Source organism: Gambusia affinis, linkage group LG06, assembly GCF_019740435.1.
Source record: "Gambusia affinis linkage group LG06, SWU_Gaff_1.0, whole genome shotgun sequence".
In the NCBI taxonomy this organism is placed as follows: Eukaryota; Metazoa; Chordata; class Actinopteri; order Cyprinodontiformes; family Poeciliidae; genus Gambusia; species Gambusia affinis.
Genome location: NC_057873.1, coordinates 18,427,164 through 18,447,962, shown reverse-complemented (window position 1 = coordinate 18,447,962; position 20,799 = coordinate 18,427,164). Strand labels below are relative to the sequence as shown.

At 37.1% G+C, this 20,799-nt stretch overlaps 2 protein-coding genes across 10 annotated transcripts in view; one reads left to right on the top strand and one right to left on the bottom strand.

Moving 5' to 3' along the window:
- The window catches only part of LOC122832369 (F-BAR and double SH3 domains protein 2-like), a 57,436-nt gene extending 43,774 nt beyond the window's left edge, over positions 1-13,662 (bottom strand). Inside the window, exons 1-2 of one of the 6 annotated variants that reach the window (XM_044119035.1) lie at positions 13,288-13,662; positions 6,221-6,318 (exon numbers count right to left, since the gene is read on the bottom strand). In XM_044119035.1, coding sequence (XP_043974970.1) covers positions 6,221-6,318; positions 13,288-13,308 — 119 coding nt within the window. In that variant the 5' untranslated portion in view covers positions 13,309-13,662. The remainder of the gene's footprint in view (positions 1-6,220; positions 6,319-13,287) is intronic. The other 5 variants (XM_044119032.1, XM_044119034.1, XM_044119031.1 and 2 more) reach the window with 5 other exon arrangements.
- Positions 1-20,147, top strand: part of p2ry2.1 (purinergic receptor P2Y2, tandem duplicate 1) — a 39,430-nt gene extending 19,283 nt beyond the window's left edge. The window contains exons 1-5 of one of the 4 annotated variants that reach the window (XM_044119041.1): positions 15,458-15,538; positions 18,132-18,482; positions 19,175-19,343; positions 19,445-19,790; positions 19,872-20,147. In XM_044119041.1, the coding sequence (XP_043974976.1) occupies positions 18,149-18,482; positions 19,175-19,343; positions 19,445-19,790; positions 19,872-20,063 (1,041 nt within the window). In that variant the 5' untranslated portion in view covers positions 15,458-15,538; positions 18,132-18,148 and the 3' untranslated portion in view covers positions 20,064-20,147. Of the gene's footprint in view, positions 1-15,457; positions 15,539-17,034; positions 17,098-17,216; positions 17,386-18,131; positions 18,483-19,174; positions 19,344-19,444; positions 19,791-19,871 lie in introns of those variants that run through there. The other 3 variants (XM_044119039.1, XM_044119038.1, XM_044119040.1) reach the window with 3 other exon arrangements.
- The last annotated feature ends 652 nt before the right edge of the window (positions 20,148-20,799 follow it).

Below are 20,799 nucleotides of genomic sequence, written 5' to 3'. Positions count from 1 at the left end.
GTGGAGCAAGAATGTTCTTTGTTGGTCTGTTGTGTCCAACCCTGCTTTTGATCACTCAATACACAGTCACCAAACAGGAAGAGCAGCACAATAAAGTTTGTTTCTGTTAAACTTCACAATCAACACCTTTGGCGTCACCAACAAAGACAAGAGTCCCAATTGTCCAAGAATCATTTCTTGGATGCAATACTTAGTAGATTCTTATATCTCGTATTACCTGAAATGACAGTCAGGACACCAATATTATACTATGCATGATTCAAACGCCCACCCCAGACATAGCTTTTAGTGACTGTGATGATAAAATGATCACATTGCGATGATGGAAAAGAACAGCAAGGACAATGTGAGTAGGTTTTGATTAGAGCTGCATCACTGTGATGCTTTAAAAGTGCTTTAAAGTGTTAAATGTTGACATTAATCATGAAGATAGATATTTCCAAATCTTTATTATGCTATAGGAGCATTTGGGGAAAATAACAACCAAAACCATAAGCTATGTTTTCAAAGATTAAAATCACCACAAATAATTGACATACATTTTGGCATGTTAATATACAAGGAGCTTTTATGTATCACTATCTATTCTGCATCTCATGTTTACTGTACAGTTGCACCTTGTGATCTGAAAGCAAAACCTGCAGCCTAAAATAGCAGTTCTTAAACTGGAACTTTATTTAACTTGATAAATAGTGTGTGGGATCAGCAATTACCATTTAGCAGTTGAACAGAAATAGATGTGAGCCACACTTGAAGTGATAATTGTGCGTTATTTCCTGAAAATCTATTTATATTAAGACTTCATCAGCAGACAACAGCAGTTCTTATCTACACCGTAATACCGGTGCATTTACTCAAAGCAAAGCAAACAAACACCTACGTCAGAGTTGTTTTTAGGTTTCACCACACCTTTCCCAACTAACAGTCCTCAGTTATCAAAAAGCCTCCGTTCTTGGTTGCAATCAACAAGATGCAACAATTGCTGAAAAAGTTTTAAACGTTTTGGAATATATCCACATGTATTTTCTCTCCTCCCCCCTTAAATGGTGATTAAAACATCTACTGATATTGTTCAATAAAACTGCACTGTATCATCAAACGTTTATTTATTTTAGCAATTAAATTCAACAAGTAAAACAAAAATGCCATGAAGTGTCCCTATTGTCCCATGTAACTGGATAGACATATTCTATAATAGGTGTATCCAACCTTACAAGATGGAAAGCATCTTCAGATCCGGCCAAAAAAAATCTAAATTTTAAGTCGTCATGATCATATAATTCCATCTTTTTATTTTGCTAGCCCTGACTGTCTCCTTACCAAAGCATTCAGTTCTAAAAATCTATCCATTTTGTCTCTGACATAGGCTTGGTGAAGTTGGCTAAATGTTCAGTTACTTTATCTGGTTAATTTTTGTCACACACCCCCCGTAGAACTTTGGTGCCCCACACTTTGAAAAGCCCTAGTTTAGGACTTCCTGGACATAAACCATTTTTCCTAAGGCTATGCAATTACCACTTCTTATAAAATCCTACAGTTAGGTACTGTTCTGTGACAAGATGTTGACCCACGCAAACGGATTTCTCATGGTTTTCTTTTAATGTTGCCTGTTTTTTATTCTCTTTCACGTTTCAATGCTTTATATTTTTTTGTTAGTAAGGTGACTCAAAAGCACAGGAGAGAAACCGACAAGTCCAGAGACAATAAGCACATCAGCAAACAAATCACGCTGGGATCCCTGGGCATGTCTAGACCATTCATGATGTCATGGTGACATTACAGCAGAGATTGCATCTGTAAACATGGGCAGCCAGTTATGCCCAAGATTGATTTTACATGTTTATATGACACTACTCATTCTTACAGCAGTGGAAAAGTTGTAACAATCGAAAGCAATAATACGTTGTACTCATCAGATTTATTCCACTTCTTAAAACCTGCTCATGCTGTTTATTAATCTCTGTACTCTTGTTTTTTGGTTGTTTTTTTTAAATTCGTCTCATTTTTTGCTCTCTGCTTCTATTATTCTTCCTCCACTATTGTTTCCTCCAACACTTCTTCTGCTTGGTTCTGCTTATGATTAATTCATCGTTGTAACTGCAGGGCATATGAGTCAGGAAATCATGTCAGCATCAGCTGTGCGAGAAGTGCAAAACAAGGAAAGAAAGAGTGAATGCGCCTGATGGGAAATACTTGAGTGCTTAAAGAGTGGCCAAGAAGTGGATGAGTGTCTCCATGTTCATGTTCTTAAGGATGAAAGAGTGTTTAGTTTAATGAGGGCAAGGGGTTTTCTGGTAAAAAAAAAAAAAAAAAAGAGGAGTTAACCATGAGGAAACAGCTGAAATCACTGGTTAACGGCAGACTGACTGAGATCAGCGGCCTGAGTCACAGACGGAAATGGAGACAGAAGAGAGCTGTTGTGATTTCACACTGCATGATCACCACAAGACGCAGCGCGGGAGATTCTTCAGATCACATAGACACTTTGCTAGAACGTAGAGGGGTTATATCTTATAAAGGAAAGCTCTCTAAATCGACAGGTGGAAAACAAAAGAAAACTCAAAGTGATGTTACTTATGCGTACATCGACTAAACAAACACTCTGCATTAATAGTTATCTGCTGAAATGGTTGCTGCAAAATATTTGACTCTTAGAAAATTGCTGATTTTTCATTTAGATTATTTAAGAAAATTAAGCTAATAGGTTAAACAAAAAGATATTGCAATTAGTAAAAACCCAACTCATAATGCTCCAAACAAATAACTTACACAATTTTCCCATTCCATCAAATAAATAATTATTATTATACAACAGTCTGACGGAAACAAACTACAGCAGAACAATATCACAGTCAACCATTGCTTTGATCAGTCACAGCTGCTGAAATGTAACCTGTTAGACAGATCTCTGTGGATACATGGACTCATCGTTCATTTCAAAAAGCTATTTTCAGGGATTGTCACTTTTACAGTGTAACAATTCCTCTACACAGTGTAGCCAAAGATAATCAATCTTTGCTCTTACAGGGACTTAAGTGAAATGGGAATAGGGTGGCTGTGTTAATGCTGATTATGATTAATAGCACTTTATCGGTTACAAGGCCTCTGCTGTTTAGAGCAGCAGCTGAGGTTTTCTGCAGCATAATTCTGTGAAATACAGAGACAATCCTACCTAATTGCTTTTCCAGAATAGTTTTGCATTAATCTGAGGTTTTGATTTTCTGTTCCACGTGCATTTAAATTATGGGAGGCGCACAAAACAGGACCCTGAGAGAATTCTGGGTTCAAATTGGTGAGCTTCATCTCACTACTCAGCATGGAGAGCCATTACGCTTTAATGATATGCACAGATAATTCCCAGGAATCGGTCAATAAATCTGTGTGCATCGCAAATTTCAATTATCGTTTTCATAATTCCCTTCCAGCGGGACAGGACGGGAATCACATTGAGATTCCAGTCAAATCCTGCACCATCAGCTACAACACTAGCGCTTTTACTGATTATTTCATGACTATTGATGTGTTAGGAAAACTTAAACGTTGTGCAACTGTTCTCAAAAAATGTTTCCCTTGAGCTGAAAACATTTTAAAGACAGAAAAACATGTTCTTGTCATTCATAAAATACAGTGCAGAAAGGCAGCGAAATGGCATGATGAATGCCAGTGTAACCAAAATGAGAGGAATACAAACATACAAGTTCTGTTTGTGAGCTGATTTTAACAGTCAGCAGCAGTACGGTGATGAGTCAGATATAAGAGTATATAGGGGGATTTAGGTGGATTGAGGACACCAACTTGAACCCACTGACTGCACATCAGTTTCTCCTCCCTGTCTTTTTCTGACCATTCCTTCACAAGACATCAAACCAGAAGATTAAACACACCACCATCCCTCTCTCATCTTTCTTCTCACCACATTGCTTAGTCTTCCACCGTCGTCCTGAACCTTATAGATTTTGCGGGCGAGTGCAGAGAGGGTTTTTATTCAAGCTCCCCAGTGGTCTGATGAGAGTAAATAACCTCAGCAAAACCTCAGAGCAGCTTTTGGGATTAAGGCGCTGCATTTAATGTATTCTTCATGTGGAAAAATATGCACTTTTCAACTCTGAAAAAATGTCTCATGAGGCCAGACGTTTTGTTGCCCTGCTGTATGCTTCAATCATTTCAAAGGTCAGTCTCCATACTTTATCGGATTAATTCTTACAAAGTTAGAAAATGATGAGCCTTTTTTTTTTCTATATGCAGGCATGGTACAAACAAACAAACAGTTTTACTGTCCACAAGTAAACAAAAAACTAAAAACAACAGATTCAATATTTTGGAAGTAACATAGAACCTAAAAAGGATGCACTCCAGCTTTACTGTGACATTAAATATAAATGTAAAACCTTCTTTAAACTCAGCCACATTTTGTCACGTTAACACACACAAAGTTCAGTTTATTTTCATGAGAGTTTATGGGAAGAACCAACATAAATTAATTGAATTAATGAATAACAGGAAGAAAACTCCACACTCTCATCTGAATATAAGAACATAAAATAAAAAGAGCTTGCAATAAAAAGTACAAAATTTTACATGTATATATATATATATATATAAATATATATATATATATACATCTTGTTTTATTTCATAGGGAAATTAATTTAACGGCATATTTATTAATCAAAGTATTTATTTATTTATTTGATTTTTAATTAAAAGAAATCCTGGAAGAAAACTGGTTGGAATCTGCTGATGACTTTAGAATGAGTCAAAAATTCACCTTCCAGCACCTTCAATGATTCAGATCACAACTTGTTCATGTAAAATGGCCTAGTCAAAGTGCAGACCAAATGCCTAGTTAGAATCTGTGGCAAGATTTGAAAATTGCAGTTCAAAATGCTGTTCATCCAGTCTGACCTAGCACAAGTTGTCTGCAAAGAGCAAAGATCTTTCCTCTATAATTGTAACAAAATGTTGTTCTTCACAGTATTGACTCCAGGGGCTGAAAACAAATAAAAAAAGCATATATAATTTCCTTTTACTTCACAAGTATGCACTGCTTTGTGTCGTTCTAGCAAATAATATCCCAATAAACTCTGTTTGGCTGCTGTAAAAACGACAAAATGTGAAAAGGTGTTAGTGGTAAACACTTTAGCAAGGTACTGCACCTATCAATGTGACCACTAGTAGGTTGCAGAATTGTATTAAAATCAATTTGTGGCTCTTTTTGACAACAGCCATAATGACTTGCTTAAGGAAACAAACAGCAAACAGATGCGGGTCACTGCGGGGGCCCGGGCCCCAGCCACCTAATCAAAGGACGACTTCCCCAATCACCACAAAACCCCGCTGCTCCCCATTTTACCACCATCAAAGTGCATCATCACAAATAATTACAAAACATTAAAAGCTCGAGTATCATACTGAGAAAACACTACAGGCAGCCTTCTTTTTTCTCACACTGATGAGGACGACAAGGACAAGTTTTGAGCTCTTTAACCAGAGGTATGAAGCTTGATCTCGCGCCGACTTACACAACCGAGACGTTGTGGTCGCATGTGTTTAACTGGCTCTCACAATCTCCCACCAGTGAGACCTGAGCCTTGTTCACTCTCCAAAACCCCTGCAGCAACAGGCCAGTCTAGTCCCAAACAGCTGGAGCTGCCTCCCGAGAGAGAGAGGGAGAGTTGAGACAGAGCAGAGGACAGCATTGGGAGCAGAAAGGCTCAGTTTTTTTTTGCTGTTGTCATAAGTAATCAATGTTTAGTCAACAGAGAAATTGAGACTGAGAATGGGAATTGAGGTTTTATCCTAAATCCAGACAGATTCGGCTGTCGGATGAAACCGTCAACTCGTGTGTCATGAGGGAAAAGTAAAGAAACAGATTGAATGATAGTGCGAATGGGTATAGAATATTCTAGGATCTGGATGACATAGATTGATATTTTGAAAAGAAAACGAGCATGGACGAGAAAAAGGACAGCTGGAAATTCCTTCACAATACGACAAGCTCCCTCCTCGGTTTATGTCTTTCTCACGTCTCGCTTCCCTCTGATTCCTTAGCTGCCTCCTTTTCTGTTTTTCTTTGCGTTTCTGTGTAAGCACGTCTTTGCCGTGCAAATCAGACGACAAGATTTCCAAACATCTGCCATTTGGCTTGAGCTTTTCCCTTTTCATACTTTGACAGAGGATTGTGTTAGAGCGACTCATGCAGAGCGGAGATCCGTCATACCTCATGTCTTCCAGCAGGTCACATTCAGTTTGATGTTTAAAGTGCAGCCTTGTCATCTGCTCCGTGTGAGCATTTTTTAGTTCCTGCGTCACTTTGACCTGCAAGAAACAGCAAAATAAATAAATAAATAAAATAGAGATTAATCATTTCCTTATCTCTCCTCCCTGGGGGTATGTTATCTCATCTTCTGACTTTCACTCACCAACTGATAACCCTTCTCAAGAATTTTTAGTTCTCTTTTTATGATTTTCATTACAATACTATTTACGAGAAACAGGATTTCTTAACATCTGTCTTGATTGCAAAAACATCTACAGTTAAAAGATGCAGTATTTTTGCTGCATACATTGACACCTTAATACGTAATAATTACTGCACCTGTTTGGATTGAGGTTTAGATTAAATTGCTAAAAGTCACAAAATAAAACACGTAAAAGAATGATGCCCATAGGTTCAAGAGGCATGGGCTGCTTCTAGAATAACACTAGGCTTGTCACAAACAAGCAAGAAAAACTTTGTTGGACAATAAACTGCCCCAGAACTTATGGCGTTAAACGAAAATATTGTAATATTGCAATATTTTTATGTAGTATATTGATAATGGAATAATAACTTAATTAATTTAATTAACATGAGTTTAATTTTGAAAAGGACACTCCCCACTGGAACTGGGGAACATTTCAAATGTCCAATATACAGCAACCAAAAACAATGAAAAAAAATATATATATAAACACACATGCAATATAAATCATAAATACAATGCATTATGATGTCTCTGAAAAAAAAAAATTGTCCTTCAAAGAATATTAATCGTCAGAATGGAAAATATTGAGCTCAATTTAATTAATCATGTGATTAATTGATTAATTAATTAATTAATTGCGATCAGCTTAATTCACAATATGATATCTTTTAGTTGAAATAACTCAGCTTCACGGCTTCAGTCGGTTTTACCAAAGATTTAAAAGCAAAAGCACAAAAGTAAAACTGTTGAACATATTAAATATACCAGCTATAGTTTTATCTGTGTAGCTTATTATTATTTTGATTTTTTTTTTTTTTCCTTTTACGTAGACTATCTGTGGAAATATATCCTGACTGACAAAATTGTCATTTTGTTACCAAGGGCAAAGCGTAGCAACTTCTGATAAGCCAGATGAAAATGTAGAAAACAGCAACAGGTTGGGGCTAAAGAAGTCTGCTATGAGCATGCAGTCTGCTGGCAGCCCAAGGTATTGATGCAATATAAAGCCATAGTGGTGCAATTATTTGTTTTTAAATTTTAAACAGCCCTAGACAGGGGCATAAGAAGTAAGAATATATATAATCTAGAAAATAAACATACAGCAATGTTTGCTCAGGGCAGAAAGATTTGGTAAATTCCATTAGTAAGTCTAATTTTGTTCCCTAAGCGACTTTTCAACATTTTTTTTTCTCTCAGAGGGGTTAGAAATGACGAAGACTTTTTTTTTTTTTTTTTTTTTTCTACTTCCAGTATGTTCTGATATGTTTGGTTAGCGTCTCCATCTCAACAGTCTGTAGATCAGATTTAGTAATTACACACTGGACAAGACTGTTAAACATAATTATCAATTAAAGAATTGTAGTAGCATAACTGTGTGCTTTATTCATTAATCTGACCGAAAACACTAAAGACATTCTGGATCAAAAAAAGTCAGCATCTGAAGGTATTTAAATTCAAATATTGGACTAAAAAGATGTGGTTCACAAAATATGACTGCAGTTTCTTTGCCATTTGATGAAACAGAAGCTACTCGGGTGGCAACATTAAGAAACAGACAGACCCTACTGAGTGCCATAAAAAGATACATAAAGTTTAATCTCACATACAAATGGGTTTCGCTGATTAAGCCACATCCATTCACACTGTCCTGTGCTAAAAACAGGACAGTGTGTTTGTCCCTGCTTTTATTAAGGGACAAAGCAGACCCTTAATATACAACCGCACATCTCCAGCCAAACAGAGAAGGTCACCGAGCATTGTGGCCTGAATTCCATCATCTATTCACCACGGTAACAGTGGGCAAATTCATGACGCTTCTAGACAAAACAATCAACAACACATTACACACAACGAGAGAAAGAGAGAAAGAGGCAGAGAGAGGGAACTTCCTTTTTCTCCATCAGCTGCTCCACTGAAGATAAGGGGGGAGTGGTTCATTACATTAACCGGGCTAAAGCACTTCACTTGATTTCACCTTCTATTGCTCAGAGGGAACCACAGGAGGAGTGAGGGGTAAAAAAAAAAAAAAGAGGGTCATGTGGGGCTCAGGACATAAGCGGGGTGTGAGAAGAAAAGGACATGAAACATGAAGAGCAAGGAAGGAAATGAATGAAAACAAAAGAAGAGAGAATGAGATGGAAAGACCAGAAACAATAGCTGGTGGGTTGGAGGAAGAAGGTGACACATTTACTCTCGACGACAATCTTAACTAAGCTGCCAATCGATGGAGTTTTGATTGGGAAAATACTTCAACTTCCAAAGAAATTTGATTCCTCAATGATATTTCTTTTTTTATTGCTCCTACAATCAATTATTTAAATTGTAAACCAGACCTTTAAGCATAGGACATTCTTTCCTGTTCACAATGGACTTCAGTCCTTATGGTTCCTAGATTTTTATTGAACATCCTGACAAATTTCCCTCCATCTGAGGGTGACACTTTGAGCCAGCCAGTAAAAACTTTCACACTCAAATTTCTAGTCATACTTTAAAACTGCTGTTAATCAATATTTCTTCAGGCTCCCTAAAAGTATTTCCAAATTTTCTTTTAGACTGCTGCTTTTTAGCCACTTTCATTTCAGTACCTAACCATTTTCAGAGAGCTATTTAATTGGCTTGGTAAGGTACTTAACTCAGGCTTATAAATTATTCAGACATAAAATGTTTCTAAACTAGATGAATAAATTGGTGTTGTGTCTAGAAATACCAGACTCGGACACTAAAATGCCCTATTTTACCTTTTTTTAAAGTGAAAAAACAAGAATACAAGTGTGCTGTGCGATGGTTTTTAGCCCTTACGTTCCACAAACCTGCACTTTATTAGTCTGTTCTTTATAAAAAAGTGGAATGAAGAAAGTCATCAGAAGAAGATCAGTTTAAAGTTTGTCATAAGAGAATGCATTTGGTGCAACAGAGAAAAAAAAATGAAGTTTCTGAACATTTGATCCACTTATTTGGAAACCCCCAAAACAGTAATAGATGTATGGTTATTCAATCACAAGACAAAATGTTAAAAGGAAGGTACTTAAATGACTTGAAAAGTCATCTTCATTTTGTGGATCAAGGCAAATTTGATTTAAAAAGAACAAAAATGGACCTCTGTGATGTGAAGGGTAAATGCTTTCCAGCCAGTCTGACTCAGCTGAGAAAGGAAGGATAGACAATACTTTCCTAGGTGTGTTTTCTTGGTGTGCAAGCTAATCTGTAAATAGTGAAATAGAAATGTAGCTCCACTGGTGGGCAAACGTTGCACAATGCATATATTTATGAAAACTTGGAATTTTTCTTTCACGTTGCGATAAATGTGTTGTTCGAAAACAGCCAAATAAATTGAAGTTTGTGATTGCAACATGTGCAAATCTGGAGGAAGTTCAAGCACATGAAAACTGAATGATGCATATTCCATCTCTCAGGTCCGATGTCGGGCATCTGCTTCACTTTTTGCATTTCTCACTGTCAGTACTTTTACACCGTTCATCTGCTGAAGGTAATTTTTCACATTTCCCCCTTGTGTTTCAGACAACACTCCACAACTAACTCCTTTACATACGTTTTTATTTATTTATTTATTTTTTTAATGTCCTTTTAAAATTGCAAGAAAAACAAAAAAAAGCTAAATATTTAATCAATACATCATATCTTTGAGAAAAAGCTGCTCTGCTGGGTTCACTCCCGCCTCTGCCTCACACAGACGCTCTTAATCTATTAGTCTGTGTTAACCCAGAAGCAGCCATCTATAATTTAAGTCACATCAAACTAATATATGGGGCTCAAATAGCTCAGTTTGTTAGCAGATGGGCTGAGACCCAGACAAAACACTTCAGGGGCTGGATGTGTCGCTGTGGGAGGGAGAAAATACTTGTATCTAACAGCCAAACACTGATACACTCTGGCCGTGGAGCTGTGGGCTGAAAGGATAGCGTGTGTCAACCACCTTGGCAGAGTGTTTTCTAAAAAAAAAGCTGTACTTTTGGCTAATTTGCGTTAATTCTTGAAAGAATTTTGACATAAAATTGATTAAAAAGACAGCAAAGAGTGGCCTCTGCTCACCGTCACCTCATTTGTGAAAGAACCTTGTAAAGTGGGTGAGTTTTAAGGGCATGATTTGACATGTAGAAAGGCAGCACATTAAAAAGCACAGGGGGGAGATATGTGATAATTAAAAGACATCTGCACAGAGACTTACAGGCAGACTTACACTGCCTACCATGCATCTGCTTTAAGACTCCGCATAACAAAAAGCAGTGACAAATACTTCCAGTCACTGCCCACTGTGTACAAATGCATGTACTTTATTTCCATCATTGCCTTCTAATAAAATAGAAGGCATAATTGGACATTTCCCACTTTTAAAAGTATACAAATCAATTAATAAAAAAAAAAGAAAAACTGAAATAAAGAAATTACCAGTTCGCTCAAACATGGCATCATCGTCACAAGTATGATCGCGCTTGTGATAGAAGGCGCTTACTTAAAGCTCCCTCACATTACCGCTTATCAAAATAAATAGTCAAACTCCGACTTATTCATCGTAATATTTCCAAGTTTGCTTTTTTTCTAGAGTTCAACCTGTATAATATGTAGTGAAGCTGTGTTTAAGCTCACCGTAACACCAACAGAGACTTTGGAAAACAGAAACTAGAGGGTGATCATTCAGTCAAGCTCTAATAGAACCAGTCATTGGTCTTTGTCCAGTCTACTCTTAGGAGTAGGCCTATTTTTGTTCTTTTTTTGGTGATGCTTATAGTTAAGTGGCTTAAGTAATCTTACCCTAACTCTATAGACAGGCAGTGATAGGCTTAGAGAAGACTTTCTGACCAATTTTCTTCCCTCTGCTAACTTTACTCTCTCTCCATTCATGGGTTATTCACACTTAATGCTGCACATTAACTTCTGATAGTCTCTTTATTTTTCTTTTCAGTCGAAATGACTCCTAGTCAAGTGATTCAGTGCTTAGCCATTTTGGACTGTTGAACAAAACCTTTGCAGCCGTTGTGACCATTAATTACTTGAATCATATGTGTAGCTTTTCTTCCAGTAGAAAGTATTCTCACCCCAGTGCTTCTCCATCTCTTTCCTGCACGGAGTCATTGACAGAGCTGTTGATGACTCTACTTGCTTTCTTTATGTTTCTCCTTCCATTCCTAGCCCAGTGCTTTATTATGTCTTTCTTTCCGAGTGTCTTTACTAGAAGGAGCTTTTGATGGCGCTATTGATGCCATTAATCTTGTGTTACCTTTTTGTGCATTTAGAAAGTACTTCTGGTTTATCCATCGTTGAATCCCTTAACATAGTTTTTACTGCCATTAACTACTTGTGCCCCATTTCTTTTTCTTTCCTATTAAAAGTACTGAGGTACGCTTCATTACGTTTTTCTTTGTCTCCTTCCTTTCCACTCAACCTTAAGTTGGTTGAGGTGATGGTTCCTCAATTGGAGCCTGGTTCATCTGGAGGTTTCTCTCTGTTAAAGGGGAACCATTTCTTTCCACTGTCCCCATATGCATACTCAGGTTGAGGGAGGACACAGATGTGAAGATTCAATTAGCCTGATTTCTTTAGTTTTGGAAGTTCAGCGGTCAGCCGAAATCAATATTATCCACTGGTCTTATCTACCTCTGCAAACTTCTTAAAATCAGCCTTTTGCTCGCCCATGCCAGAGGGCTGACTCACAGACCAGCGCACCAGGTCACATCTAAATGTTCGTCACCCCACTGTTGCATACTCAATGACTATGTCACTATATTTACTCACGTTTCAGAAAAAGAAAAATTGTATTGTCCAAAATTAGAAGGGGCTGGTGAAGGTCCAGAAGACAGCAATAGGTGCACCCATACTTTTTACCAACTGTAGGGGTACATTATAATCAGATGAAACTAACAGATTTGCAATTAAATCTGAATTTCAATCTGATAATTACTGGAATGCACTGGAATAATGTATTTTGTCTTTTGAAAAAGACTTAAGATGAACTTGTTGTCAATTGGTGCTCTACATATACACTAAGCTTAACTGAAGGTGTTCGTTTAAAAAAAAATAAAAAAATACTAACAAAGCATTTAAAGTTTGTAAGAACAACTCCATTTCCACTGTATTTAGCTTCCTTATTTGACCTCTCTTTGGTTTTCAAATTAAATACGATGCTCACAGACAGTGCTGTGTGCTTCAGAGTGCTGTAGAGACGGCTCTCCACTCTAGAGTAAAACACAAATCAATAAGTCAGCATCAGACCTGGCTCTGGCGTGTGATTTTTAGCTTCTGCAAGCTCAGCTTCCTTACAGAATGTGACCCTCGTTTGATTTATACTCTTTCGCTAAAGTAAAAACGATTATGCATCACATTGGACAAAAGCCCGTTGTTGTTGTACCTTCTGGAAACAAAAGCTGTCACAAATCTGACAGCGTACATAAATTAGCAGAATAACAACACGGGGCTTTGGTTTGTTCTGTGCACTTAAATGCAACAAATAAACACCAAATTTAAAGTTATTTCCACAACAATGCGCGTTAAAATGACAGCCACGGTATTACAGTCAATACAGCAGTGTGGGGCTTTGTTTAAAACGTCTTGTAGCAGACCACCTAGCGCCTTGTAGCTAACGCGGTTTGACGTTTTGACGGCTGGACAGATGCACATTAATGTCAATAAAGGTTTCTAACTCGCCATGCTAGCTCGTCCATCTGATATCTTTAACCTTGTGTTGACAAACGCTTGTTGTGTGGGGTCAATAAATTACTTCCTTCTGAGGTTAACAACACCGTTATTTGTCATTGTGTGAGCGAGCTGCCAGCTAAAAACATAACGGACCCTGGGAATCACTCACCTTCCTCGGCGGCGGCTGCATGTTGGAGATTTGACATGAATGGTATTTCCCTTGTGAGATGTACTGTAATTCCAGGAGGAAATCCAAATCCGTGTGGGGCCAATAATAATATTTCGTCTTCTTCAAACAGAAATCCCCCCTACTCCTTTAAAAGTCGATAGGGAGGAGAAGACGGAGAGTTAAATCTGTACTCCGGCGGCCATGATTGATGATAAATGGCCAGTTTTATTGAGAGCCGAAGCTACGAGGAGGCACTGCACACGCTTGTGCTGGTTGCTGCCGCTACGAGAGCGTACTGTACTGTTGTAGGCAGCAGAGAAAGAAAGAGCAGAGGGAAGGAGAGAGTGTTTTCAGCAAATTAAGCTCAACGGCGCCACCATGTGGACACCAGTGATATCTGTTTGGTAGTAGAAAAAAAAAACACCAAGAGCAGCACAGCATATTTTTTTTGTTTCTCCACCGACATGACCTCGATTAACGCGCCCGCAGATATTTTTGAAACCAAACATAAAGACTAGAATACTGATGGAGATACTGATTGCAATTTATGTCGGGGTTATCCAACAAAAGTATGTTTATTTTTTCGCTCCCGAACGTCTATGAGCATGAGTAAGAAGAATAGGCAAGAGACGGAGCTGCATAGCAACAAGAAACCGCAGTCGATCAAGGAAAAATCGATCGTTTTTAAATACACAATGAAAAGGGCTCTTATCTCTTTATAATATAATATGTTATGTATATATATAACATATTATATTATATTATATTATATTATATTATATTATATTATATTATATTATATTATATTATATTATATTATATTATATTATATTATATTATCTCTAATTCTCCAATTAAATAACCCAAATTTTAGGCAGCAGATTTCTGTTACAGATTTTGTGTTGTAATTTCAGAGAAAAATATAAATAGGGGAAGACATCCACAAACAGTGGTGTAAAAATTTTTGTTGTTGCTCCCCTAATCTACTCCTTCTTATAACTGCTTACCAGGTTTGTGTGTGTTTTCACTGGTCTGAGCCAGTTTTACTGGGTGATGAGCTCCAAATCTCTGAGGTTGGAAGACCTGTGTGCCATCACTAGCCTTTAGCCTCCCATCTTCTTCAAATTCTTGTCAGGACTGTTACTATTTCCAATCAGAGGAAACATGTTGGTCACATAAAAAGATCCCTGGACACTTCCAACAGTCCAGGTACATGACTGTTAGGTCAATTGGTTTCTCTAAATTGCCTCTCTCTCTGAGTGTGTGTGTAGGGGCGTGGGCGTGCGTGTGTTTTTTTTTATTTATTTTATTTTTTTCTTGTCCTGAGTGCTTCTGTGCTACCCTGTGATGGAATGACGGCCTGTCCAGGGTTGACCCTGCTTTTCACCCAATGACTGCTGGAACCCCCGTACAGCTTTGCAAAGATAAGCAGTGCAAAGAAAACAGATGAATGGATGGGTAGCTCTAAACACAACTTTTTAAAAGTTTGATAAAACTGGTTAAAATCTATTTGTCAGGTAACAAAAATGTCCCTGCACGGATTGTTGCTATTAATTAAAAAAGCAATACAAAAAATCCAAACCAAAAATGGAAGATACATAAAGTTTATGTGTAAACTGTCTTTCATAATCTCTCAATTATATGACTATAATACCTCAGAACAGTTTAAACCACTCCTCCCATTCCACCACGTTTTCTTCACAGTGAAATGTAACCTTTGTTAAAGAAAATGGTCCAAGCTCTTCAAGGTTAATACGTATTAGAAATCATGGAAAGAACTTCCTTTTTACTAATCTGATTCTAAAAGTTTCCCCCTCTCCCAAAGCAGATTATCTTAATTTCAAGGTATTCAGAGCAAATGTGTTTAAAGAATTCTCATAAAGCCATTATCAAATTATTTGACCACATAGTATGAGTCCAGTGATATAATAATATTGGCTAACAGAGGAAAAGGCAAGGTGTATGCCCTCTGTGGTGACATACATGTAAGGGTAAGGAACAGTTAATGATTAATGCGCAGAGTTTCTAAAAGCAGGTAAGACATTAAGCGCCTCTTCTCACCTTCCTTTTTAATATTAACACCTCACATACACCCACACGGGGCTATTCATTGAAGCCAAACACATCTACAGCTAGTGCTCAAGGCAGGAAAGAAAATGGATGACATTCATTTCTAGATGATATTGTATTTCGAGAGGATACTGAGACAATTATTTTGATGTATGGTTTGTTTTCTTTTGGTCGAATTAAGGTAAGAAAGCAGAACTTATACACTATATTCTAGACACGGTGTCTCCTATGTTAAAGCTTGTTTGTTTTCCAGTGAATAAAGCAATCTCAAGAAACATTTTCATACCTTGCACCACATCAAGGGCAGACAAACTCTTGCTGCAATAAACAGTGCACCTTGGGGATGAGTAGACCATGTTACATCAGTTAGCTGGCCTACACTGGTTTTTTTTATTTTCCTTCTCCTGGCTTGCCTGCCAAAGATTTATCAGTTTTATAAAAGTTTAAATAGAAATATGATTGAGTTGGTGAACATGTTTCGATATTTGACAGCACCATTTGGAAGTCTTGTACTTTATATGTGGACAATATTTTACTTCAGAAGATTGAGATCAGGAATGATGATATTTTTGCCATTAGGGTTCATGAGAAAAACAGATAGTTCCTTCATTTAACTGTAACAGTAGTAGTTTAGCTATAAAGTGGGAAAGCGGTGTCAATAGGGATATCAAGTGTACACAAAAAGAAGACAGAATGCAATATCTAATTAATAAATCTGCAATAGTAAATAAAAATAAAAATCCTTTATAAATAAAGTCCAAAAGCAAATAAATGTGTTTGGTTGATTTTATTTTTGATGTAACAGCAATTTTTGGATACACATATTTACTTGTGAAAAGCTTGTTTAAGTCATCTTAAATAGTGCCATATTAATTAAAAAAAATGCATTGAATATGTGGCTTGTATTAATAAAAAACTGACAAATGTCAAGCAGCTTTTGGTGGAGGCACTGTGATGATGGGGAGTGTCACCACCAACAACTTTATAAACAACTCTCTTCATCAGACCACTCTCTTTGAAATTAGACTGGTTTAATTTTAACCAATCCCAGCAAATTCCTAACAAAGAAGTGTTTGTGTTTATAATTACATCTTTGTTATTCTTTTCATAAAAGTCATAATTTAAACAGTTATGTTTTATTTATAGATTTTTAAAGAGAAATACACACACACAAAAAACCCAATAACACTAATGTGCCAAAACTGTTCTAACAAAGAATCAAAACATAAAACGTTCCTATATAGATTACTTAATTGTGGTATGACAAAAATGAAGATAAATGTCCATATTTTATGTTCTATAAATAACATTAAATTTCCATATTTAATGTATTTCTAATGTATTTCCTATATATCTGTGGGAAATACATTCTGTATTAACCATATTATACACACCTGCAACTTTCTTATATTTTCTTGCCCCCTGTGGACTCTGCCTTCATTTATCCATGTTTTTTTTCCCTATGTGTCTTGGCAGAATAAAAAATTAATTAGACTTTCAATGTGATATATTTTTGAAATGTTATGCATGTAAGATCAAAGATTTGGACAGATTAAGGCTGTAAATGGGAGAAATAGTCTCCAAGCCCTCAGGGTAAAGCATGCAGGCTGCAACTCGTCAGTCTAGTGCACACCTCCAAGTTCTTTACCGACACAAAATTCCTACTCGTACACTCTGCCAAAAAGCAGCACGCTGAGGATTCCTCGCTTAGGAGAGACAGCGCTAAAACTCTCATTTAATGTGAGTAGCCCTTTAATTTAATCAGTTTTAAAGATCTATGTGAGAAACTACTTCATCTGGAAAGTACAGGATGTTCTTACATAGCTACATGTGCTTAATATTTCCTGCTTTGCACACTGGAAGTTGGGAGAAATGGGTAGATTTTATAAGAAGTGGCTAATTCTTAAATGTTGTCAGGGAAAGCTAACCTTCCACAATTTCAAAGAGGACACTGTAAGAGGGGAACGCTCATGGGGAACAGAAGATTCGTTTTACAAAGAAAACACAAAGAGAACAACAAAATTGCAGGTTTTTTTTCCACAAACTGACAAGGAAAATGGTTTGCTGTTATATTTGCATAAATAAATTGTGTTTGTGTAATGTTAACGCATGACTGGTCACTGCACAGAAATGCCAGCTGAAGCTGAGTGAGGCACTGTCGTTGCTTGCGGGAGTCAAAGTCTTCAAACAGTTTTGAAACTGAGTCTGGTTTGAGTTAGAAAGTTATTTATCTCTTCTGTTGCACAGCTGTGAGTCTTCAAAGACTTAGGCATGCAGATTGGGAGGGTGACAGATGATTATCTGCATGGGAATACGGCTGCAATAAATATTGTGTTGCAACAGTATAATTTGTGTAAATCAGTAAATAGATAAAGAAACGTCTTACATTTAATTGTAAAACCTATAAACCCCACATCTTGAAATGTTCAAATCTTTGTACTCATTCAGGAGAGCAAAAGAAATTCATGAATTTAAATTAAATCCATATTTACAGTCACATATAATATTTATCATTTTGATTATTTTCACAATTTTATAGGACTTCATATTTTTCTCTCATTAATTCTAGCGCCCACTCAAATAGAAAATAGAAAATCAACAATCAAATGACTCAATCTGAGTAACTTTAACATCCCTCTGCATGATTTGTTCTGAATTGTGCTGCTGAATTAGAACAAGATGAGCATCCTAGGACACTGGCACATTTCCTGTAACTACATGCCCTCTGAATAATGCCTGAATATCAAAGTAACCAGTCTAAATCTTCCCCTCAGGTGCTATCACAATCAGCATGGCCTACTCTCACATCAACATGACCAACCGCTCCAACTCCAGCTCTCTCTGTCGATTTAACGAAGACTTTAAATTCATTCTCCTTCCCGTCAGCTACGCCCTGGTTTTCGTCATTGGTCTGGCGTTGAACGCCACAGCTCTTTTTGTGATGGTGTTCCGTACGAAGCGATGGAAGCCTTCCACCATTTACATGTTCAACCTGACGATGTGTGACACACTCTACATCTTCACTCTTCCCTTCCTCATCTTCTACTATGCCGACGAGAACGACTGGCCCTTCAGTGAGCCGATCTGCAAGCTGATACGCTTCCTGTTTTATGCCAACTTGTATGGTATGGCACAGGCCAAGTCACACACACCTAAGATACAACACACACATATCTGAACTGTGATACACAGAGGAAGTGGTAGAGCAAAGAAAAATCATGTCATATTTATTTTTATATTTGTATCATGTTCGAATAAATTCTTTTTAATTCTTTTTTTTTAATTCTTAATTCTTGCCATTTCGCTATAATATGAAATATTACTGGCAAATATCACAACTACATAATGATATGTGTTAGCATTGCATTTAATCAACAACAAGGGATGGTGAAATCCTAACAGTATCTCAATGGCCTGTTATTGAAGAATCCACAAATCACTACTAAAGGATTTTTATATATTTTTTTCTGACAAACACATTTGTGCAATAAATTATGGAGATTCAGTACAACAATACAACAATACAATAATAGCTTCAATATCTACCCAGTTTCTTAATATTAGCCTTCTATAGATTCTATAGACTTTCCAGGGGTCTCAAACTGCATTCCTTGATGGTTAGAGTCCTTCAACTTTTATGTAGATTTCCCTCTGTTTTATTGATCAGTCGTAAAAAAAAAAAAAATCCTATAAATTAAAATTTATCCTTAAAATGTCCAGAAAGTTAGAAAATGTTTACCAAGTTACTAATAAGTTATAGAACATTTACTCATATTAATATTTATGAAGAACATAAAATTATTGATCTGTTTTGCAGGTTCTATTCTATTCCTCTGCTGCATCAGTCTCCATCGGTTTCTGGGTATCTGCCATCCCGTCCGCTCGCTCAGCTGGGTCAGTTCTCGTCGGGCCAGGCTGGTGTCTGTAGCAGTGTGGGCATGTGTTTTAGTCTGCCAGGCTCCAATTCTCTACTTTTCGAGAACAAGGTGATTAAACTATATTTTACGTCTTGTCTACAATTGAAACCTGAACAGTCTGCCATTTTGCGTCTATAGCTTTGAATGTATTTATGCATGTTCTCCTCCAGGGATGCAAAGACAGAGCGAATCTGCTATGACACCACCAGCCCAGAGCTTTTTGATGACTTCCTGGTGTACAGCTCTGTCGTGTCAGTGATCATGTTTGTCTTGCCCTTCATGGTGGTGATGGTTTGCTACGGCCTCATGGTTCGGAAGCTTCTGGAGCCCGACTGGGGAGCTAATGAGAGAGGTGAAGGTGAAGGAGGCGGTCTGAAGGCACAACAGTCAAAGCAGAAGTCTGTGAAGATGATCATTATTGTGCTGGCAATGTTCATGCTGTGCTTCCTTCCTTTTCACCTGACGAGAAGTCTTTACTATTCATTTAGATACCTGAGACAGGTGAATCCATCACAGGTAAGTCCCCAGCTTGTTTCTGATTTTAATTGGCGTACAGTTTGTTTGAAACTCCTCAGATATTCAATATGTTTTCATTAGATCAGCTGCAGTTTGCTGGAGGCTTCCAGTGTGGCCTACAAGGTGACGCGACCTTTGGCCAGCGCAAACAGCTGCGTGGACCCCATCCTTTACTTCCTGGCGGGACGGGACGCTCGCAGCACTCTCACCAAGAAGGGCAAACTGTCCTCACAGAAACCGACCATGAGGCATTGTTTGACCTCAAAACTCTGATCCCCTGTTCTAAGATTTGAGTGGATTCATTCTTAAGCAGTTTTTTTAAGCAGTTCAGATAGTTGGAACATCTTCTGGCATTTTTTTTTCTTTTTCAAAATGGAATAAGCATTTAACGGCATGTTGTACACTACTTGGAATTTTTTTCATATTCCTTTGACTTTACTAAACATTTTCCCCCTAAGCACTAATTAGTTTTGAACATATGATCTTTTGTAAGTTGCTTTGTGACAGAGTATCATTTATAAGATATTTGATCTCTACCTCTAAAACTCATCTTTTAAAAACCACGATGTATTATGATAGACCCATATCGTCACAGCCAATAACCTGTCTCACCTGTTCCAACTGGAAGGACATAAAGCCTCTTTATACAAGTCTTGCCAGTGAAATAATAATGTCTTTTTATAGTCGAAATAAGAATAAATTATTGAATTACTAATTTAATTCACAAAGCTTTGATTTGTTAGAAATGTCAGTAGGACTTAGAGTAAAAATAATGTTTTCAATAAGAAGATACAATCCCAAACCAGCAAGTGCTTTTGTCACTGTACTAATTGAATATCTTTGACTATTGCTGCTTATTTCCTTAATATCCCAGTTTATTTGCATATATGCAAATAGTCAATACTTTCATTTATTTTTGTTAGTTCTCTAATAAGCAACTTATGGAACCACCAATGATACCAAGGTTTGACAATCATGAGTCAAGTCCTTGTAATGTGTAGAGATCAGC